General features: G+C 37.9%; 1 protein-coding gene across 1 annotated transcript in view; it reads right to left on the bottom strand.

Annotated features, from left to right (window-relative positions):
- cfap46 (cilia and flagella associated protein 46) overlaps positions 1–23199 on the bottom strand; it is a 53084-nt gene extending 29885 nt beyond the window's left edge. Inside the window, exons 1-21 of the mRNA XM_065295949.1 lie at positions 23151–23199; positions 22916–23031; positions 20724–20855; positions 20289–20353; positions 19488–19652; positions 17890–18013; positions 17501–17589; positions 16162–17292; positions 15787–15886; positions 15598–15693; positions 15257–15441; positions 13158–13386; positions 10701–10812; positions 9919–10039; positions 9523–9638; positions 6581–6675; positions 4064–4170; positions 3754–3966; positions 1468–1681; positions 448–591; positions 235–345 (exon numbers count right to left, since the gene is read on the bottom strand). Of these exons, the coding sequence (XP_065152021.1) occupies positions 235–345; positions 448–591; positions 1468–1681; positions 3754–3966; positions 4064–4170; positions 6581–6675; positions 9523–9638; positions 9919–10039; positions 10701–10812; positions 13158–13386; positions 15257–15441; positions 15598–15693; positions 15787–15886; positions 16162–17292; positions 17501–17589; positions 17890–18013; positions 19488–19652; positions 20289–20353; positions 20724–20855; positions 22916–23031; positions 23151–23199 (3714 nt within the window). The remainder of the gene's footprint in view (positions 1–234; positions 346–447; positions 592–1467; positions 1682–3753; positions 3967–4063; positions 4171–6580; positions 6676–9522; positions 9639–9918; positions 10040–10700; positions 10813–13157; positions 13387–15256; positions 15442–15597; positions 15694–15786; positions 15887–16161; positions 17293–17500; positions 17590–17889; positions 18014–19487; positions 19653–20288; positions 20354–20723; positions 20856–22915; positions 23032–23150) is intronic.
- Between the last annotated feature and the right edge of the window lie 1732 nt (positions 23200–24931).

The following is a 24931-nucleotide window of genomic DNA, read 5'->3' as shown; positions in this document are numbered from 1 at the left end:
AGCACACGCCATGTCCCATATGTATTTTTAAAGAGCCCCTTGATACACTTTCTCAAGCATAAAGATCTAATGTAGACTATATCTATCTAGTGAGGCAAAATCCCTCATTGTGTACAATTACAGACAGACTGATAAACTTTTGAATGTGTATAAAAATTGTAGAAACTTGTTAAAGTGATCAGTCAATATTATCTATCATGGGGTGTTTATTGAGGATATTCATCAGGTTTTTACCACAGACAGACTGGGAACTGTAAACTTCATCAGTTTGGTGTTTGTGTTACAGTGCAGCATCTCCACACCAACCAGCACACGAGACATCGCTGTCACGGCCTTGTTTTGACTCTGGCAGCCAACAGAGACACAAAATCATTCAGGGTAATCACTTTAAATGACATACTGTATGCTTGACACTGACCTGTAATACCACTAACACTAATACCACACCTGATCACTGATGTTCAGCTCCTGTCCAATCTGCTGCTGAAGCAGTAGTTTAACTTTCACCCATGTACTAATGAGCTGTTTCCTCACATCGATGGACACAGGCTCTGTGTTCCCATTGGACATCAGCAGTGCATAATCACAGACCTATTATAGAGGCAGAGTCAGGTATCAGCAAAAGCAGTCAGTCCTCACAGATCCAGCTAAGAAACCACTTCATGCATTGTGCGTTTTCAGCTTCCTAGAACCAGCAGACCGCTTGACATGTTTTTAATAGATAAATAAATAAATAAATAAACTCAAGGAAGATTAATTATAGCCGTCAAGCGTAAAACGTAATGTTAGGAAAGTGATTAGTGAATCATTTTTCCTATTAAAAAAGTCTTTCATGCGAAATTATAGCTGATACTGTACATGAGGTGAGGGGGAGGCGTGTATCCCACACACCAATTTTAATTAAAAAGATTATGAACACTATAGAGATAAGTGTAGTGGATAAATGAGAATGTGAATATCCACAAAACAGATTGGCATACAGTATCTTGATTGAATTTGGGACATGCAGTTTTGATCCTGGATGCTGATTGGTCATTCCAGTTTACTATAGTAAATGTAAAAGTAAGCACCTGCTCACTGGTGTGATGTGCATAAGAACCTGTCTGTCACGTGATCTACAGGAACAGTCTAATGCACACTGTGTCCTACACCCATCAGAAGCGACTATATTTACTGTTAAGCCTCTTGTGTGTTATTTTAACATTTCTACTGAATTTTTGTAATTCTACCATTTGCTGCTTGGCAGGTAAAAACCTTAAATCCTTCCAAACCTTTTGCCCTAGATAGTTTGTAAAAGGCTATTGAACACAGTGCTTCAAATTTCAAATCTCCCAGAAAACCTTGCATCAGACCAGACAATACACTGTGGTGTATACCGTACGTACATGTGTGTGCTATGTAGATAAGAAATATTTCACCATTTATAGCCTCAGGTGAGCAGAAGTTGGAAGATTCTTCACTGCTTACCTCCAAAGCTTTTTTCGCATCCTCCATCGCGTCAAACTGCAGGCCGTTGGCAGAGCTGGATTTCTCTACAGCCTTTCCTCTTCCTTTTTTCGCCTTTTTATCTGGAAGCTGCGTGACTTTCTTCTCGTTGTCATCCGGCTCCTGATCGGCATGTGCTGGTGTGATGAGACCCTGAGCCACGGCGTCACATAACAGAACCAGAGAATCCACGTCCCTGTACATTCACATCAACACAACCGCTGTATATAAGAGTGTGTTTGCTATATTTGTGTATTTTAAAGGAAAACACCAACGTTTTTCAATATTTTACTATGTTCTTACCCTAACTTAGACTAATTAATACATACCTATCTTTTTTCAATGCGTGCACTTTATCTTTGCATGGCGCGTCGTAAATGTGTTAGCATTTAGCCTAGCCCCATTCATTCCTTAGGATCCAAACAGGGATGAATTTAGAAGCCACCAAACACTTCATGTTTTCCCTATTTAAAGACTGTTACATGAATAGTTACACGAGTAAGTATAGTGGCACAAGATAAAATGTGGCAATTGTTTAAGCGAATAAAAATGAGAACTATATTGTATGGCGAAAGAGCACTTAGTTTACAGCACTTCAACCTCGGCGCACAGTAAAACTCAAGCTTCCAGCAATATTACTGCGCCCAGGGTCGAAGTGCTGCAAACTAAGTGCTTTTCCACCATACGATATAGTTCTTACTTTTATCATCACAACTTATCATGTAACAATTTTTAAAATAGGAAAAACATGGAGGTTTTTGATGGCTTCTAAATTCATCCCTGTTTGGATCCTAAGGAATGAATGGGGCTAGGCTAAATGCTTACACATTCACAAAGCACCATACAAAGATTAAGTGCACGCATTGAAAAAAGATAGTTATGTATTAATTTCTCGAAATTGAGGTAAGAACAAAGTAAAATATTGAAAAACGGTTCTGTTTTACTTTAAAGTTCTTGTTTTACATATCCTATTTTCAATATATTACGATTTGGGACAAACTAATTATTTTTTTATATTATTTAGAGCTGATAATATGGGGAACTGGGACGTGGGCTGTGATATTATGATGTGTATAACTCACAACACTCGGTTCTCCCAAGTCTATTGTCACAGGATCTTATGCATCGTACGTTACCCATAATCAGGGTTCCCACACCTTAGTTAACTTCAAATTCAAGGACCTTTCAAGGACTTTCCAGGTCCAATACCCTCAAATTCAAGGACTACATGTGGGGACACATTTCAAGCTCCCTTTTGAGGGAAATGGCATTGCGTCACTGCGGTGACACTTTGGGGACGGCTCCAGGGGTAAGGGCGTCTTAATGTGTATATCAAATTCAACCAATGGTGAGGCTTAACGACAAAGACAGGGTGACGCGGGAGCCAGGAAGTATATCGCTATCTGAAATATTGTCAAAGACGGCGTTACAGGGAAGCAGGAAGTATGGCAAGGGGGACGAAGCATCTCATTCCCTTTTCAGGGAACAACAGTAACATACGTAACCCGAGACGTTTTCATGTGTCAAACACAACTATGCAAAAAAGCATTTTGGAATGAATCAACATTCACATACAGAAGATATAAGCATTTAAAGCGAACAGTTTAGCACGTGTGCTTAAAAAGTCTAGAATTTTTATGATATTATCCTACACTACACAGGGAATAATATGGATTTTTTTTTTGCATAAAATAGATTCAAGCACTTTCAATGACCTGTATCTTTGTATGGATATTTTCAAAAACTTCCCAGGGCCTTGAATTTTTTGCCCAAATTCACAAACTTTCAAGGATTTCAAGGACCCGTGGGCATAATGCACATTGGCCGCTACCAGAAGCTAGTTATTACAAGTGTTAAATATGGATATTTTTCTTACAAAATGGCATTGAGTGCCCTCAAAAAGTCATTATTAACCCCCTAGAGCCATGTGGATTACTTCTGTGAAGAATGAATGCACATTTTTGGGCTTAAAAGTCTTGGACCCGGTTTTCTACCATTATAAAGCTTGGAAGAGCCAAGGCATTTACTAAAATAACTCAAATTATATTTGTTTGAAATATGAGTAAATCATGGGCTAATTTTCATGTTTTACCAAACGATCTCTTTATTCATTCCACTCCTCAACAAAACACACGAGTTGAGAATCATTCATGTCTGGACCACACATAACGCAGGAGGACTTATGCCCGAAAATTTAAATATTTCATGTTTATTCTCTCTTTATATATAATACACACACAAATATAGTGACAAAAAGCACAAGCTTACCCAGCACCCCCTGTCTGTCTGTGGAATTCTAATAAGCGACTGTATGTGGGCAACAGAAGTCGATGCCCTTTGCTGGCCAACAGCCACCTGTTGTAGCTCCACAGCTTTACAGCTACATTTGCTACCAACCAGGCTTCATTGAGCTCTGCCCCGAGCTCTGCCCCTCGAAGGAAGTTAGCTGTGGCATAAGCAGATAAATCCTTGATCCAGTCACTGAGGAGATAAAAAGAAGTACAAGCCAGAAATAAAAGCCAAAGACAGGAGAGAGATCATGTTAGTGAGAGTAGCTGTGAAGTTTCTCTGTGTTTACCTGTACAGGGTCCAGTGGACATCATCCTCAGGTGAGAGTTTATCTTCAGGAGGTACAGGAGAAGCATTCAGTTCCACACCTTCTGAATGAAGTTTTAGGACAGTTACCTACACCAAAACATGACATGTGTCTTAAACGTTTGATGATAAAGTTTGATGATAATTACATGTAATGTTGCATCAGCAGAAAGAAAACTTACAGAGAAAAAGATTTTTGAGGTAAATCTACAGGTCTAATTATTGCATTATGTTTTGATCTTCAGAGGTATGAACTCATGTGATTTTCTGACCTGATTTAAATCATGTGTGAGTTCATGGGGGGGGGGGGGGGGTGGACTCATAAAAAGGCTGCTGGGAACTCTGGGACTCATACAGTTACAGTATAACAGTGTGACTGATGATCAAAGCATCACACACATCCACAAGGGAACTCCCAGCTCGATCCTTTCACTTCCCCAGGACATCACGCTCATCGAATTAAAAAGATGCCTTTTGAAAAATCAAGCCCTCCAAATGCAAAAGGAAACGTATTCATGGAGAACAAAGTGACGTGCTATCAAAGAGAAGATGCTCAGACAGGCTTCTGCTTTTGTCAAGGTCACGCCTCATCTCCTTGTCTTTCTGAACGTATATTGTTCTGAACATCTTTATCTTTAGTTCAAAGAAAATGCGACATAATTACAGAAATGATCCTGGAGGTCCAATGTGGTCATTAAAAACCCATCACAGTGTATACTTCATTATCAATATTTACTCCCTTGTTATTTCAAACGGGTTTAGGGTATTTTTCTATGTAAAACAAGTGAAAGTTTCATGTAACAAGCACAACTTGTGATCATGCTTGTACATCAAATAAAAAACGATGGTAAAAAGTGGTGTGAAGGTTGTTTAAAGGGCACCTATTATACAAAATCCACTTTTACAAAATGTTTAGACATAAATGTGTGATCACAACAACCCAGGCTTTCTTTTTTAATCCCTATTAAACCAAAGCAGTCTCATTAGACATGCTAGTTTCATTTTATTGTTAATGTGACATCACACTGATAAAGCCCCGCCCACGTCCACTAACTGACACTCCTGCATTACCATAGTTTCCACCCACATCGAGTTGTACCCTGTCTGCAATTTCAAAATGTGATATATATTGTCTTAGACTGTATTCACAGGAATCAGATCTGTTTTACCTAAAAGTGCTCACTGTCTCTTTTGGTAAGAAAGTGAGGAGCAGTAGCTCATTTGCATTTAAAGGTACAGACACAAAAACAGCGCGGTTTTGCTCCCATCCAAATAGGGGATCCATAGGTGTGACACAAGAAAATGCTTTCTGATGAGCTGTTTCTTTATAAAAAGTGGTTTAGATTCAGATCTTTGTAGACATGTAGACCTTTAAACATGTTTAATATATACGATCAGAAATCCTGATGTGTGGGGGGAACACCGAGAACAAACGCGCACACGCTCTTGAGATTATCACGTGAAACGAAACAATATCCAATCAGAAAGCGAGATGATGGAAAATGGAAGCAGTCATGGCGCAGCACAAAGTGAAGTTGTACAGACCATGTTCCCACTGTCTCCACGACTTCATCCAAACCCTTTTCCTCCTTGAATTTTCGGTGAAAATCATTCCAAACACTATCATTGAAATTTCTTCCTGCATATCGTCTGCCATGCTTATTCTGAAATCTCGCAAGATTTTGTGAGATTTCTGTGGTTCGTGGTCAAGACTCTGCATCTGTTTGTGTGTGGTGTGCTTTCTTTGACACATCATGGCAGACCACACACTATAGGAGCAAAACTGTTAAATCTAGGATTTTTTATTTTCTTGTGTTTGTGATCTATCACATTTTGAAAATCTTATAAGATGCAAAAAATATTTTGGTGTGTACCCGGCATTAGTTCCAGTCAAGACATTAATTAATGATGTACTTTAGATGAGCTGTTGATGAAATGCGTGGTTGGAATAAACTAAGAAAATTAAAAATAAAACCTTGAGTAAAAATCTGTAAAGGAAAATTAGATGTTTTATTAACAGAGACACTTCAGTTATACTGAATGAGGCAAAACCGGAAGACTCAATATGATGGCTACCGAAAGGGCTGAAAGTGATCTGAATGTTTTTGACATTATTCACTTCAGATTGTATCTCTGTTCTGCAATATGTTATTGAAACATAAACTTGCAGAGTGGATTTTAAGATTGAGTCAAAAAACACCTTGACGGAAGTGTTTCCAATATGACTGTGGAGATGTCAATATTGAGGTAACTGCTAGAATAAACATGTAAACAGTTTTATTAACTTTTACAGATTCTCGTGTGCCTGCTATATAGCATCACTTATGGTAAAGCTGTGAATGTTCAATAACACAAACTTGATATGCTAAATAAAGATGTCTGTGTTGCTTCAATAAAGTATAACACAATAATATTTGCTTTTATAAATGATTTTATCACACATTTGAATCATATTTTTCATTAAGTGTATTGCTGTGGTCAGTGAAGAAGCTGTTTATACCTCAGCATTGATGAAATTAACTTCAGCCAGCAGACGTAACACATCTGTTTCTGTCTTCTCTTGTGTGCGTTTTCTCTTAACTGGGCGCTCTTTTCCTCTCAGATCATCAAATATCAGACATGTATGATACAGAGACAAAAAAATCTTCACTTTTCTCTGTTGAACTTGGGCTAAGTTTTACCTTAACATTCATTGATTCACACTTTTACAAAACTTTTTTGGTCAGAATCATTGAAGCCCTAAAGATGCAACAAATCGGTCAGTTAGGCCCTGTCCCAAATGTGAACTTTCATGTGACCTTTCGGTCTCATGGCCTTAAATTGCGCATCCTCGCTTAGTCTATGAGTCTGTAGGGTGTCCCATCTGTCATTTTTATGCTCCGAAGTGTGCTCATCAGTGCCCCCTTTGCCCCCTTGATGCGGTCTTCGGCGAAGCCCGCACTGCTGCAGGCTTCAAACACTTTACCAACCCAGAAATTCTTGCGAAAGAGCAATCCGACCAATCAGACGACCAATGGGAGGAGATCACACTGATTGGCAACTTTTCTATTCCTATTTCTGGCATGACGCTCCAGTCTGTCCCTAAATACGACTCCAGTGTGCCATGGTGGACTCGCATCAAGGGTCCCTAAGGTCTGCACTACATGATGTCATCAAAGGGTGGACTCTGAGGCAAGTCCAGAGTGTGCCATTTGGGACAGGGCCATAGTCTTGCTATTCTTGAAGTTCTGGACAGTGAATATATTCCACAGCAGAATTGGACTCAAACAGAATCATTTTTGCTAAAACTTTGATTTTGGATAAACCCACTCAACCATTATGGGGCGGTTACTCGGACAGGGACTAGACTCGTCCTAGACTAAAATAAATGTAAGAGCTGTCCAAACTGAAAACAACTTGCACTGACATATCTTAAAATACATCAGTGTCCTTTGTTTAGTAAGGCATGTTTGTTAAAACTGTCAGGACCCGTCTAAATCATGTGTTTTATTACATCTAGTCTTTGTGTTCGGGGTCCTGGCAGTACCATGTTTTATGTGGGAAATGTGTGGTTTTAGTATTGGTTTATTCTGACCACGCATTTCCCGGGTCTCGTCACTTTTTCCCCGATCCCTTATTTGTAATGATTTCCAGGTGTATGTAATGAACTTTCTCCCTATTTAAGAGTCCTTTGCTGGGTCCCAATTCGCCTACTTATACTACGACCTAAAAGTATGTACTGTTTTTGTGAGGAAAATGTACGTACTTTTGAGTGTGTAGCAAAAGAGTATGCACGTTCTGGGACGTACTTCGATGACGTCATGCAAAGTGAACGACAACGTGGTTGCCTAGTTACGCACACCAAACGCAGGTCGTTTGTGAGGCGGCTGGTTGTGATGTTCATGTGCAACAATGTGTGTAATGAAAGCTACTTATTTTAAAGTCAAAATAGTTAAAGTTTATAGTATAACTATTGTTTAACGTATTTTATGCTTATTTTATACTTATGTTTGCAAATCAGAAATACCGCGATGAAAATGAACCATGCTTTTACTATAGTAAAAGTTTAGTAACCATATTTCTTAATAAAGTTAACATTTGTACAGCCACAGTATTACTACAAATAAGTCAGTGTGGTTAAACTATGATTAGTGTAGTAAAAGGTGTTTTTTTCATAAGGGTTTATAGTAAGGTATAAATCTAAGACAGAAACATAAAAAGAAATACATAAAAAAGACACATGCATGACACAGTACTACAGCCATGGTACTTTATTTTCACAACATCAACTGAATATTACGAGACAATGATAGATAACTTTAATTAGGGTTAAACATTTAAATTCTTACACTTAAAAGCTGAGGGCGCATCTCCGCTGCTGCGTCTGGCTGCCATATTTACATCACCACAAAGCTCCTCCCTCCCGCACGCAATGGGTTGTGGGCAATATTAGCCGTTAGAGTGTGGATCGATCTGCACTTCGAAATCTAACCGGAAATAGTAGACCATCCGGGTATCTTTGGGATACTCATTTCAACATACTACGTTTTGGGACGTACTAATTCTAGTTTCGAATACTATTTAGGACGGATAGTATGCGAATTGGGACTCAGCACTTGTGTTTGTTGTCCAGTGCGCGTTCGTCTTGTTGCAAACCTTGTCGTGTTCCTGAGTCTGGTATTTGTGAGTATTGAAGTTATTTAGTCTAGTCTGTTATACGTAGTTTGATGTTGGTTCATGTTTAGTTTTATGTTAGTTTAGTGTAGCGTGTAGTCTTGTTTTGCCCCCTCGTGAGTTTTGTTTTCTCTTGTTTGTTAATAAATTATCATTTTTTAGTTCTGTCTGCGTTTGGGTTCATTCTGTGTCTGAAATCCTCACACAAACAAGTTATATTTCCTAGTTTAACCAAGACCTAGTCTTGGCTCAAGCTAATCCCTGTCTGGGAAACCTCCCCTGAATGAATTATTTAGACAAGTTTTTCTAAATTAAATCTGTTTGTACTACAACAAGCTTTTTAATAATAACTGATCACATCAACCGATGAGTGAATGATAGTTGTCTATGCATTTTAAATTTGATTTAAAGTTTTTAACATCCAAGGCACTTACACCAGGGTTCCTCACATCCTACCCTGGAGAGCCGGTGCCTTACACCAGGGTTCCTCACATCCTACCCTGGAGAGCCGGTGCCTTACACCAGGGTTCCTCACGTCCTACCCTGGAGAGCCGGTGCCCTGCCTAGTTTAGCTCCGACCTTATTCAAACACACCTGAGCAAGCTAATCATTGTCTTCACGATAACTAGAAAATCACAGGAAGGTGTGTTTGATCAAGGTTAATGCTAAACTCTGCAGGGCACCGGCTCTCCAGGGTTGGATGTGAGGAACCCTGACTTACACATAAATCTCATTCCTAGAACAGTAGTGTATTATATCAGTACTATTTTTTTAATAAAGGACACTTACTTGAGTTTTTCCATCGACCGTCATCATAAAGCAGGCAAAACCGACAAGCTGCCCTGCACACGTCATAAACTTCATATTTCCATGCGGTTTTGGCCAGCAATGCCCACAACTTCACCCTAAGAAACAAACAAACATCTGTTTATCACTGACAGAACAACAATACCAATCTGACATAATGCTGATGGCTGCAGTCATGTTAAATAATGAAAACCTCCTCTGGCTGGTTTTACAGTTCTGTTCTTTTATTAACACTAATGAAGTCCTGCTGGACCAGGTAACACACTGTAAACTTACAGTAGTGTACTGTCTCTAGGGCTAAAAGTTCAACTCACATCACCAGAAGAGCTATACTAGGGTCATACTGTAAATGTGTACATCACCAAGGTAAATGCAGACCTCTCTCGATCATCTGAGTTCTTGTCAAGCCCAATCAAATGACCTTCGACCTTCTGAACACAGGCGGTGTAGTTCTGGGCTTTAGCAGCCAGCTGTGCAAGGTGTCCTTGTGCTTCAGTACCTGGTAAAAGTGAACCAACACAAAGTTAATCTTAAGAGCTCTATGCAGATTCTCCTCAAATGTCTTGCTGAAGTGAAGATCTGCCTTAGGTCAGTCTGACATCAGCCTAATGCTGAATAATGAAGTTCATTGTCATTTCAATCCATCGCTGTCATCACTCAAACTACATACGTTTAATTGAAATAAAAAATAATAATAAGGTCATCATTGGCTTGAGGGTACAGAGCCACAGACAATGTGTGGGTGTCAGCGATTTGTCAGTATGGTTTTGTAACATCACACTTGCTCGGGGTAAGTCATTTTAGCCTAGATGACATTAGTAGTATACATAATATTTATTCTATTTTGCTAGGAGATCGATGAAAATATGGGTTTTATATTTATATTATATTAAGTAACAATGTGGCTTTTTTTAATAACACAGAAAATGAAAAGCTGCAAAATCATCTCCTCATTATTTAATGCAATAAAACTCTTTTATTGCAAAAAAATGCTATAAAACTGACAACTCTGACTAAATTCTGAGTCGAGATTATATTGAGAAATGGCTATAGGTTATCATCTGTCACCACAAAAGTATAGTTTTAATTTATATTCCACGGGTGAATCATGTAGATGCTCTACAATTAAAAAGTCCTATTAATGATGAAAACGTTCCAACCTTTCATTGTATTGTCAGCATCCAGCACCATACGGAAAGCATCAGGTGCAAGAGTGATTCCAGCACTAACCAACAGAGGCCTGTTTGTCCCACACCCTTGGGCATCCCTAGTCTGTTAAAAAAATATACAAATAATTGTGTTATCCATGTTATGCATCCACCAGCTGATACTGGTGAGGTGCAGAAGATTGTAGACAGAATTGTAAGGCATCGTATAACTTGAAATCTTTACCAGAAAGCCTCATTATGGTGCATTATAAAATACAACACATTGGTAATTAATGTATTACTAAAATGTATTTATAAAACAAATTCATAATTTTAAACTATATTTGTGTGTCCAATCTATATGGACACACAAATAAAGGGCACATATTATGTCCATTTTAACCAGATGTGATATAAGTCTCAGGTGTGCCCAGGGAAGTTTCAACTCAAAATACCCCACATATCATTTATTATAGCATGTCCAAAATGCCCCTATTTGGGTGGAAGCAAAAATGCGCTGTTTTCATGTCTGTACCTTTAAATGCAAATGAGCTACAGCTCCCATACCCTTACCAAAAGAGACAGTGAGCGATTTTAATTATAATAGATCTGATTCCTGCGAATACAGTCTGAGACAATAGTATCTCACTATTGAGATATGGTGGACAGCATACAACTCGCTGAGGGTGGAAACTATGGTAATGCAGGACTGTCAGTCAGTGACTGCGGGTAGGGCTTTATCAGTGTGATGTCACATTAACAAGAGAATCAAAACAGCATGTCTAATGGGACTGCTATAGTAGCGTGGTTGTGTTCACAAACTGCCAAAGCAAATGTGTGTCCAAACGACTTGTAAAAGTGGATTTTGCATAATAGGCTTAATGCCCTTTAAGCAAAATGCTAATATCAAAGGAAAGATGCACTGCAAAAAAATCTTAATCAGTAAATTACTTGTTTTCCAGTAAAAACATCCTTGAGGATACATTTAGTTAAGAATTAAAAAAAGCCTGAGATACTAAAGCTTGTTTTCAAGGAACACATCTTCTCTTTCCGCGTATGTTAGAAGCATTTCTAAAGCATCTTGCTTTAAGCATCAACCTAACAAACATTAAGTAAAGTTTACGCTTTAATAATGCAGTGAAATAAACTTCAGACATACTGTGTAAAAAACAAGTTAAAGGGATAGTTCGGCCAAAAAAGATATTAAACCTATGATTTACTCACCCCCAAGCTGTCCGAGTTGCATATGTCCATCGTTTTTCAGACAAACACATTTTCGGATATTTTAGAAAATGTTTTAGATCTTTCAGTTGATTAAATGTAATGTTACGGGGTCCACGACCTTCAAGTCCAAAAAAAGTGCGTCCATCCTTCACAAATTAAATCCAAACGGCTCCAAGATGATAAACAAAGGTCTTCTGAGGGTAATCCGCGCGGTGTTGTTGTAGAAATATCCATATTTAAAACTTTATTAACGTAAATAACTACCTTCCGGTAGCGCCGTCATCTTAGTCGCGTCCGCATTCAGGATGAGAGCTTACGCAGCCTACGGAGGCTACTCTGCTGCTGCTCTGTTCCCCTGCCCTCCGAATTAGTCATACGTCTCTAAGAAAAGTGCGTACACTACGCTAATACTCTCTCCTGAATACAGAGGAGTCTAAGATGGCGGCGCTTCCGGAAGGTATTTATTTTCGTTAATAAAGTTTTAAATATGGATATTTCTACAACAACACCGTGCGGATTACCCTCAGAAGACCTTTGTTTATCATCCTGGAGCCGTTTGGATTTAATTTGTGAAGGATGGACGCACTTTTTTTGGACTTGAAGGTCGTGGACTATGGGTGGACCACGTAACATCACATTTAATCAACTGAAAGATCTAAAATATTTTCTAAAATATCCGAAAATGTGTTTGTCTGAAAAACGATGGACATATGCAACTCGGACAGCTTGGGGGTGAGTAAATCATGAGTTTAATATCATTTTTGGCCGAACTATCCCTTTAATTTATCATTGGTTAAAGGAAAACACCACAGTTTTTCAATATTTTACTATGTTCTTACCTCAACTTGGACAAATTATTACATACCTATCTTTATTCAATGCGTGCATTTAATCTTTGTACAGCGTGTCGTGAATGTGTAAGCATTTAGCCTAGCCCCATTCATTCCTTAGGATCCAAACAGGGATCTTATTTTTTATCTGCTTAAAAAATCGCCAGGTTTTGTTTTGTGCCACTATACTTACTCATGTGTAACTACTACTAAGTTGAGGTACAGTAAGAACATTGTTTTCCTTTAAGAGACTGGAAAACAACTGATTAAGATAAATACAGATTAGTTAAATTCATTTTTGCAATGTGTATTTGTAGACAGCATGATGCTCACAGAGCTCAGAAATGACTGACAATCAAGGACACACACTGAATATACAACACAGAAAAAAACTGAAGAGCTGCTGAGATGTGACCTGCTGTATAAGCTGAGCGGCTCGCTCCTCAGGGCGTTTGGGTGTGATGTGAGGAGAGGAGCGCAGCTGTAGGAGATGTAAAGTGAAGGAGAGATGTTCAGTGTAAAGTCCTTTCTGATCAAGCTGCAGGGCTCTCTCAACATGTTTCATAGCAGCTTCCAGTCTGTCATCTTCCTCCTCTATATCAGCCAAATCAGCATGAATCTCGCATAACACATCCAGCATCGAGCTGTGAACCACATGCAGGACAAATACACACAAATGCACCAGACATTAGGGCTGCACAATTAATCGAAAAACTAATCGGGATTACAATTACAGATGAAACAATTACTTAATCACCAAAAGCCTGAATTTAAGGTCACGTTCTTCCTGATCTCATTTTTCAAACTTTAGTTAGTGTGTAGCTGTTAGAGCATAAATAATACGTGCAAAATAAGTTCAATACCAGGCGATATATTTTCTTTAACAGACGTCACGGACACTATGTTCATATTGTTTTACAGTCTGTGTGGTCAATATAAATTTTTTTGACTAAACTACGCCTACATGAATACGTCAGCCGCCAGCTAATCTCAAACGGCACTGATAAAGCTAAGCTGCTGTCGAATCACAACACACTAAACAAACTACACAATCAGAACTCGTTATGTATTTCTGAAGGAGGGACTTCAAAGAACAAGGAAGACATCAGCCCCTTTTTAGGACAGTGAAAACAGCGCTATACAGATAAGTAAATTGTGTGAAAAATATCGCATTTTTACATGTGAAACATGAACACATGTTATACTGCGCACTGTAAACACAATCAAAGCTTTGAAAACACAGAAAGAACGGGACCTTTAAAGCTTTTCAATTGATATGTTGATGTGTCCTTAAGCCCAGTGGTTCCCAAACTTTTTCAGCGTGCGGCCCCCCTTGTGTACGGTGCATTCCTTCGCGGCCCCCCAAAGAAATTTTGTGACAAAAAACTGTTCTAATACTCAACATTTTTATAAAAAAAAAACATGAAATTGTACAAAAAAGTAGTGCTTTTTGTTAGTAGCCTTATTTTTTTAGGTTTAACTACACAGAATTTATGATAAAACAATGTATTTCATAAAATGTCATAAAACTGGGGCCCCCCGGCACCATCTCGCGGCCCCCAGTTTGAAAACCACTGCTTTAGCCAATCATTTTGGATTTTTTACTAACAACATAATTATTTGTTATTTACATTACATTATTTAGATTTGGATGGTTAGAATTTACTTTTACAGAAAGTTATAAATCATAAAAAAAATTCATTAATCTGCATTAATAATCGAATTTACAATATCAAAGTAAACAATAAACAATTAATGATTTTTGTCATAATCATGCAGCCCTACTGTTCATTATTATAAATAAATAAATGTCAGTTTCCTCTGTGTAGCAAAAAAAAAAAAAAATATCAGAAATGCTTTTTTCAATATAGCATACAGTAAATGACCAGAAACAAATGCTGTTGAGCATCTAAAATCCTATTTTTATATTCTTGTGCGGTTTTCTGAAGTTGTAAAATAGGAGAGGATTTTCTGGGAATAAGGAATTGTATTTTAGTCTGTCCCGCACTCAAAACTAATGTACAGCTTTATAACACTTACAAGAACACAGCACACAAGACTCTTAGGATCTTTACAGGCTCATGCCTGGAGTATAGTCTGTTTTTGTAAATGTATGCGAACATGTGCACACGGTCGAATGCACAGCCTTGCAAAGTATAGTTTATTTGACTCGTACTGTACATGTACACAGACGTTCGATGCATGGGATGCAATGCATCTGCTGGGCTACATAATACATTTCCCTATAAGCGCATACATGACCAACGCATACAAATTTACCCAGGGTTTAAAAATCTGGTGGTGCGCATACAGTAAGCTTGCACTCTTCTGATGACGAAAATTGCATAACGCATGTACAAGGACCCTCGCATACACATAAAAAAGAAGTCGCATAAACATTTCGCTTGGCAGAAGAAAGAGAATATGAGTTTAGGGAGAGTAAATGATAAGAGAATCTTCATCATTATCTCTGTTAATGGAGTGAAAGAAGCAGTATTGCTCACGCACACACACCTGTCTATGCCCTCCAGCGCTCGTGCGAGGGAACTAAGAGGTTTTTTGATCTTCTTTCTGAGATTTGGTTTTAGGAGGGGCAAACATGTGTTCCACTGAGCCACACACACAGTTTGGATCACCCTAGCGTCTCTGTCTCTGAGTGCAGTCTGCAGTAACGCGTCCAGTCTGCGTACAACATTCAACTGGAAACAAACACAAAAAACAGGCTGATCGATTTGGTGAGATTAACTATGAACATTACACTATTTGACATACTGAATCGATCCACAAGAATCAAATATTAAAGTCTTGTGGGTATGAATGTTTACTCAGCGGACAAAGTTACTGTAAAGCTGCACCTCCACACTGGGTCTGGGGTGATTTTCAATTCTGTCTCTCTGCTTGCTGAGGTCACAGCAACACTGCAGACACTCCATCATTATACGCTGCCTGACCTTTATAAAAAGAAAAACAAGACAGCTTTGTGTTAACAAGAATAAGAATTGAAAAAAAGCTTATAGTGGAAGTGAAATCACAGGTCTGCTTACAGTTAGGTCTGTGTTTCTGAGCCACATTAGACAGTCGGACATCACCTGATGCTGCTCTAACTGCAGGGACAGGAAAGCCAATTCCAACAAAAAATCAATCCTGTGTTAGGAGAAAAAACAAAGCTGAGAGACACACAGCAACGGGAAAATAATAAACAAGAAAGACAGAGATGAATGTTTTCTCTGTCTCTTTATACTAGTGTGTTCTTCAGACACTTGCACAACAAACTAACGTTAAGTACATTTAGTATAAAAAATTAAACATCATTTTGTACTATCCAAATTTCTGTGCACTGCAGATACAATGCAGTTCATGGCACAAGCTGTCATAAGTGGATTTGCATGGTTATTGATTAAATGTAATGCTGGGCACACCTGTCAGTCAATGAGATATAGGAACTGTGATCCAGAACAGGACCAGAGCTGTCAATGTTGGCTGGAGGACTGGAGCTCTGGTGGTCAGGTGGAGGACTGGAGCTCTGGGATTCAGGTGGAGGACTGGAGCTCTGAACTTCAGGTGGAGAACTGGAGCTCTTGGGGTCTAGCGGAGGACTGGAGCTTTGGACATCATGTTGAGGACCGTAACTCTGCGTTTTAGGTGGAGGACTGGAGCTCTGGGGGTCAGATGGAGAACTGGAGCTCTGAACTTCAGGTGGAGAACTGGAGCTCTTGGGGTCTAGTGGAGGACTGGAGCTTTGGACATCATGTTGAGGACCGGAACTCTGGGCATTAGGTGGAGGACTGGAGCTCTGAGCTTCAGGTAGAGGACTGGAGCTCCTGGGGTCTAGCAGAGGAATGGAGTTTTGGACATCATGTTGAGGACCGGAACTCTGGGCTTTAGGTGGAGGACTGGAGCTCTTGGGGTCTAGCAGAGGACTGGAGCTCTGGACTTCAGGTTGAGGACTGGAGCTCTGGGCTTTAGGTGGAGGACTGAAGCTTTGGGATTCAAGTGGAGGACTGGAGATCTGGGCTTCAGGTGGAGAACTGGAGCTATGGGCTTTAGGTGTAGGACTGGAGCTCTGGGCTTTAGATGGAGGACTGAAGCTTTGGGATTCAGGTGGAGGACTGGAGGTCTGGGCTTTAGGTGGAGGACTGAAGCTTTGGGATTCAGGTGGAGGACTGGAGCTCTGGGCTTCAGGTGGAGGACTGGAGCTCTGGGCTTCAAGTGAAGGACTGGAGCTCTGGGCTTTAGGTAGAGGACTGAAGCTTTGGGATTCAGGTGGAGGACTGGAGGTCTGGGCTTTAGGTGGAGGACTGAAGCTTTGGGATTCAGGTGGAGGACTGGAGCTCTGGGCTTCAGGTGGAGGACTGGAGCTCTGGGCTTCAAGTGAAGGACTGGAGCTCTGGGCTTTAGGTAGAGGACTGAAGCTTTGGGATTCAGGTGGAGGACTGGAGCTCTGGGCTTTAGGTGAAGGACTGCAGTTCTGGGAGTCAGATGTCAGCAGTAGTAAAGTTTCCTTTAGTGTCACAAAGTCATCTTTTTTCATTTTATTAGCTTCAACCATGCTGTGGAGAACACAGACACAAACACAACATCAATGCTAAAATAAGCAACCATAAAATACTGGAATTTACAGAAGATCTGAAATTGACCACTAGTAAATTAAAGGCCTGGAAAATGCTCAGTAATTTGCTATTAGCTAATGTTTATTATATTTCTTTACATAGTTTATTTAACAACTCACTGTTTACCTATAAGAAAGTTTGTACGTACCGCTTGAGCTTTTCAATCTTGTAGATCATAAGCAGTTTGGGATTTTTAATATTCAACATGTCAGACTCATCTATGAGGTTGTGTCGAACCTATGAACAACAAATGAAAATAAACAGGAAATAAAAGTAACTGCATGTATTTTATAAAATGTCATAAAACTGTGGTCCCCTAGCATCATCTCGCAGCCCCCAGTTTGTGGACCACAGCATTAATGTAACATTTAGATAGGCTCATGTTTAAAATGAAAGAGAAATGATTTTATTTGAAGATGTATTCTCAGTTTCTTCTTGCAGTGTGAATGTTTAGATGGAACAGACGCATGAGGAGGCTGCAGCGCTATGAGAGGTGAATGTGTGAATCACATAGAAAAAAGTATGCCCATGATTTACCTGTATAGTAAAAAGCCTGGGATAAACCTCTACTTTATGTGACTTTATAAAATCTGAGGTGACCTTGGCGAAATCAGCTGCTTCCTGTTCTTTCCCAGCATCACACAGGCATACAATAAGCTGCCTGCATATAAAAAAAGGGTAAAATAACATGAACCATCAACCTTCACTCCATTTACTGTCCCACCAGAAGATAAGTCTTTACAAGAGACCCCCCCCCCCGCATTTAAATGTCCACTGTAACCTTAAATAAAGACAGTGGAGTCAAGGCAGGTAACAATCAGTATATTAACTTTTTAGAGTTTACAGTGTGTGGTCCAGAGAAGGTTGTATGACTACAACAATAAAATGACCATAAAAGAGTTTCATTACATCATGAAGTTTACAGTTTGCTTTGTGAATAACAGAATTTTGTCAGTATAACATTCCTTAAAGCAGGGGTGCAAAACTTGCTCTGGAGGGCCGGTGTCCTGCAGAGTTTAGCTCAAACCCTAATCAAACACCCCTGAAGTAACTAATTAAGGTCTTAATAAGCATACTAGAAACACACAGGCAGGTGTGCTGAGGCAAGCTGAAGCTATACTGTGCAGGACACCGGTCCTCCATGACCGAGTTTGCCCCCCCCCCCCCTCCTTTAAAGGGATACTGTAGTTCACCATAAAATTGTTTCAAACTTGTATAAATTTCTCTGTTCTGCTGAATACAAATGAAGATATTTTGAAGAATGTTTGTTATTAAGCAGATCTGGGGCACCATTGACTTTCACATTAGGAAAAAATAATGCTATGGAAGTGAATGGTGCCCCAGATTTGTTTGGCTATTAACATGTATACTTCTAGGTTTGGAGCAAAGTGAGGGTAAATGATAATAAATGATCACAGAATGTTCATTTTTTGGGAACTATCCCTTTAAAGATTTTACCTGTGAGCACTGAATTAAATCCACAGAATCACTGAGACCTGCACCATAATGTTAAATTTCAAAGGCAATGCTGGCCTTCAAAGTATAAAACATAAATACATAAAAAATATGTAAGAAACAATATTCTACAAAAACAAAGTCTATTTTAAAACCACTGCGATGTTTTTGATAATTTTCCTATATAATGTGTTTGGACTAGGGCTGTCAAAAGATTAATCAAGATTAATCACATACAAAATAAAAGTTTGTTTACCTAATATATTTGTGTGTGTATTGTGTGTAATTATTATCCATGTATAAATACACAAATAGATGTATCAATTTAGGAAAAAAGTAATTTATGTATATTATATCAATATATCCAAATCTAAATAAATACACTTTTAAATGTTTTTTTAAATACATGCATGTGTTTGTATTTATATATAAAAAATAATTACACACAGCACACACTCATATATTATGCAAAAACTAACTTTTATTTTGTATGCAATTAATCACGATACATTTTTTGACAGCCCTAGTTTGGACATTTGACCTTTTCCATGACATAATCAGCCAACAATAACAGCTGGATTTTCAAGTTAGACTAAAAATAACCAAATTGTGGTTCAAGTTTTTATGTATGTGATGGGTGTATAAAATAACTAAATTTTTAACAGTATAAATCCACTTACAGCATTAGTTCAGCCCTCCATTTATGGTCAGGTTCCTGAATCTCCTCAAGAGCTTTGACCACCTGTGTAAGAGAAGACACAAGGTGCTGACGCTGACCAGGTCTCAGGAATAGCCGAACTGTCTGAAGATATAACTGTGACGCGTTATACACCAAGAAGTGATATCTGAAAGAGCAAAATTTAAACAGGACATGTAAGAAAGAGACATTAAATATTCAAAGATGATTTTCAGTACATCTCAATTCATACAGCATGACGACCTTAGATCTAAAACCCACTGAAGACTTAATGAGCTTTTCAAAGAGCCACAGAAGACTCACTGGCCATGAGAAATAAAGCAGTTACGGCAGGATGAGCTAAACCAAAAAAGGTTTGAAGACTTACAGTCACTAATTTATCCACTAGAGAGCTGCCTGCATATTAGTAGGAAATATCTGATACATGGTCCCATTGGTAAAGCCTGAGAGCTTCTACAGAGCAGTGTTTAGACATCCATCATTGACCAATTATAAGTTTACAGTGGATAAGATCATCTAGCTGTCCCTTGACAGCGGTTGCTTTCGTTTTTTATCTTTATATTTCTTATGAAGATGAGACTCGATGAGTGCAGCTCTTCAATGATAAAGTGTATGATTGATGACAATCCTAAACATTCTCTATAAGCATCTTAAAGCCTAAAACTGTTTACTTCCAATTAGACATGTTTTCCCCTACATCAGAGTTGGCATAAAAAGCTTTCGTTTTTTAATATGAGGTATGACAGTATAATGTGGACAGGATTGTTTATATATAGATACTTACCTTGGCTTGACTTTAGCAAACTCAATTGCCTTTAGATACCACATCACAGCCTTATCCAAGTCCTTCTGGAATTATTCAAGCGATGATAAAGATAGTCACAGAGTGAAACATCTTAAAAAAAGAGATCTATCAGACGAGACGAAAGGCCTTGGATTCCTCTTATAGGACAAAAACATGATCACACCACAGACCAAAAATACAAGAACTACATTTGTGTTTTTAATTTAGACCTTTTTAACTGAAAGGTCATTCATTATAACTGTGTAAGGTTCTCATTGTAATGTCTAGAGGTCAGAGAACACCGGCCCACTTTAAAGAGTTCATTCTTCCAACAACAAAAAAACACATTACTGTGTGATGCATTATTTAAAGAGTAAATGCAGTATAAACAATGAAGACTATTATTGAACTACAGTGACAATTTCTTTTTCTTACCACTTTAGTAGTGTTGTGTTGAGAGACAAGCTGAGCCTGACACAGATACGCTCGACCCAGTAACTGATTAGCTGGAGGTTTTCCATTCATAAACATCATTATACAGTCCTGAGCGATGTTCCTACAGCCGAGCTGAACACACAACACCACATTATGTTCACAATCACATCACATATAGCAGATAACCGAAAATGCAAGGATATTTTACACTGAAATAAACCTTGTTAAGTCACACAGGTTTTACATTATGTGGGTCAATATTATTAGGATATTAAGTGCAATGAAGATAATAGATTTCCTAAATATATAAAAAATCTTTTTTTATAGTAATATGTGTTGCTAAGGATTTCATTTGGACAACTTTAAAGGCAATTTTCTCAATAATTCGATTTTTTGCACCCTCAGATTCCAGATTTTCAAATAGTTGTATGTCACCCAATATTGTCCTATCCTAGCAAGCCATACATTAATGGAACGCATATTTATTCAGCTATTACATGAAATGTCATATAAATCTTATTTTCAAAAATTTATTATGAAGGTTTTGTAGCCCAGGGTCACATGACAGTATTGTTCATGACAGACAGAAGTGTAAAATGTTTGCAGGGTAGTGAGAAAACATGAATAAGTACCCAGCAAGCAATAGCCATCATTTTACCATCAAGGTTAACTACTGTATAGACCTGATACAGTCTGGCTATAAGTACGGTAACCATTCTAGTCAAATAAATTAATATTTGGTTACAGAAGAAAAAAGGAGTAAACTGCGCTTCTGTGATCCAAGACAATCCAGTGTGACCAGAGAAGGACGGAACAATATACAACAAAAAGATCGCCGGTGCAGCACAGATGTCTGTATAAAATTATTTTAATAAAGATGCACATCTTTATTAAAATAATTTTATACAGACATCTGTGCTGCACCGGCGATCTTTTTGTTGTATAATATTTGGTTACATTTGTTTTATCCAAAATAACTTGTGCGATAATTCATCATGTAAGCAACATTGATTACAAGATGTTTGGTTTCATTTATGGTTATGGTTATATGTTTATAAAATTTTAACTGACAGTCCAAATTTTGCCTTATTTTAGCCTAGACGTCATCTGGGCTGTGTTTGGATGGTTATTAGATGTCTTTTAAATGCAAATCTGCTTGCTGGATAAGCGCTGTTTAAGATGATGCCTACCTAGACAAACCAACTCATCCAAAATGATTAACCACAGTGAAACTTCTTAAAAAAAACATAATAAATTATTGAGGAACAATTTTAAAGTGCTTGAGTACAGACGGTTAAGTCCAATTATTTCAGCTTACCTCAGTAAGTTCGTTTGTATTATACAGCATGTGAATTCATAATGCTCAGTGTTTGTGCTGTCTCAGTATGAGGTTTAATCTGTATGGTTATTCATTTAGGATTGCGCATTTTACAACTCATTGAGCAAAACTCTGCTCATCTGCTCAGCACTTTCTTCAGCTGTTCTGTTTTCAGCAAAATCAAGTATGAGATACATAAATTACTTCATTTGTCAGATGTGACATTTGATCATCTGTTTATGAGGGATGATTTACATTTAATATACTAGGACAAGAAATCTGTTTTCTCTCCCTCTGGTTGATCCAAGAAATGTGAAAAGGTTGCTTATAGAGAAAGGTTGCCATTTTGATCAAACATTCGGGTGGTTTGAGCTCATAACAACTTGAACTTTAAAATGTACTTTCTTTATACACTTTCCTGTTCTTTCTGTTCATCCAGAACCTTGTCATGTCCAGTATTTCTCCAGCAAGTAACTAGGTTGTGAATGCCATCTCATCATGACTTTAAAAGTGATTAATCTGCATTTTGTTATCTTAAGTCATTTTCCTCAAAGTCATTACTAATTCTCACAATGTTAAAACTGCTTGTAGTCAGAAACAGCATTGTAAAAAATTTTATAAGCTAAACTGCTCGTTGGTTAGATCATCATCAGTGTTGACTTGATTTAAATTATTGTATTTTTAACACATGTAGTAGTAGGCTAAACATGGTATATGATTTAAAAATATGCCGAGGGGAATTTCTGTAGATTTGGATTAATATGATTAATATACCAGCAGCTGATTAATAACAACTTAACACAATACTTTTGACATTTTTGTGATAACATGTCCATGTTAAATATTAGATAACAGGTGTAGTGTAATGGCTCACCTGTAGAGATTGTTCAGCACACAGAAGACAGAACTCATAGTGATTATATCCACAATCAGATACTGTCAGATCTGAGACTCTTATCAGATCATACGCTTTCTTCAAAGACACAAGATCTGAACACACAACAGCACACGAACAAACAATATATGCTATTTTTTTTACAAAACAAAACATTACAGCAGCATATTTTATTGCTATTTATTGAATGATTGACTAAAAGCATATTTGTTACCTTTGTTCGTCTGAGCTTTTGATAAATATTTACGAATACGAAGATCCATGAAGAATTTTACATGTGACGTCTAAATCTTCGTTCAAATTCAAATTCTTTCCTTCAAAGCGTTTCAGCAGAGCACATTTGCTTTCAGATAGTTAACAAAGAATAATTAACTGTATGTTAAGGTTTGAATTGTTATTTAGGACAAGTTCAAACGTACAGTAACTGCTGAACTAGCGAGAGTTTGGGGATGTCGTCTAGGAAACGCTAAACAGAACGCGCATGCGCACTTGCGCAGGATCAAATAGCTCAACGAGTTTCGTATCTGCTAGCTATAAAATCTGATAGAAAAATACAGAAAATAATATATCTACTTTATAACTGTTTGTTGTTTATAAATTATAGTTTTATTAATACAACTTTTATCATTTTATTTGGTGTTATGCTAACTTTCTGATATGATATTCTGAAATTAGTTTTTTATTTACTCATTTAGTCTTTCTGTGGTTTTATTCCTGCAAACATGACGTTGTGTTCTATTATTGTTGGCTCTCATATGATATTCTGATTTGTTTTTACTCATTTATGTTGTTACTCTTCATGCAAAATAGCTTTGTATGCTATGCTTACTGTTGGCTCCTTAGACAAAATGATAAATTCTACCTCGTTTGTAAGTCGTTTTGGATAAAAGTGTCTGCTAAATAAAAAAAATTATACATACATACATACATACATGCATACATACTGTATATAGCATCATTCTAAATTCTGCTGGGTTGTTTTTAAACCCAAAGCTGGGTAAATATTCGACATAACACATGTTCACTTAATAAATAAACCTATGGTATTTTTGGCATAGGCATAGGTTTATTTATAACTCAACATGTGTTCTGTACAATATTTACCCAAAAATAACCCAGCAGAATTTAGAGTGATGTGAGGCGAGCATCTTGGGGCCAATTCACACTGATCCAACAAATGGCAACAAACTGGTTCATAGTAAATTAGATTATCTGTGTTAGTTGGCAAATTTGGCATTCATTGGATCATTGGTCCAGAACAGTGAAAGTTAATTTTTCTTTCAAATATTTATCTGTGAATGCATTTAGGTCAGCAGGTTGCATTCCCTGGGAATTGAACCTATGACCTTAACACGGTTTTATGACCTTAACACGGACATTGACAGTCATTATTAAACTCAGTTCAATTACAGACACTTATAGACTTATATGTCAGGAGTGAATATATTAAACAACACTATAACTTTAATAATTGCTATCTGAGGACTGAAGGCTTAAATATTGAGTAGAGCTGATGCAATAACAAAACAAAAGAGTTTAAGTGTGTATGTGCTGAATATTTTATAGGAGCGCTGTGCAGTGTATGTGTGTATATGGACTAAACAACAGCGGCCCTGCTGGGTTTCTTCTCGAGAACTGTTTTTGCTTTTCTGAGAGGATTTCACAGCTGCTGAGCAAAAGACTGTCAAAGAAAAAATCACCATATTAACTAAACATGGCTTCATGCAGGGACTTTATCCCCAAAGAACACCTTTGATGTGAACTGCAAACCAATTTATAAACCAGTTGGGAAACTAACAAGCTAACCATAATTGACTAAATTGCTGCTTGGAAAGACAACACAAGATGAAGGCTTACAAAATATTAAGAAAGTTTTTTATGCATTCGACAGCATGCTTCCAAACTAATGGTTCATTCAAACTAGATAGTTCTGAACAATATGTTTTCTCTGGGGAATTTAACAATAGCCTAAAAACCTTGACACCATGCGTTCAT

This window comes from Paramisgurnus dabryanus, chromosome 20 (assembly GCF_030506205.2).
Source record: "Paramisgurnus dabryanus chromosome 20, PD_genome_1.1, whole genome shotgun sequence".
NCBI lineage: Eukaryota > Metazoa > Chordata > Actinopteri > Cypriniformes > Cobitidae > Paramisgurnus > Paramisgurnus dabryanus.
The sequence above is the reverse complement of the archived record's forward strand: the minus strand, read 5'-3'. Positions and strand labels throughout refer to the sequence as shown.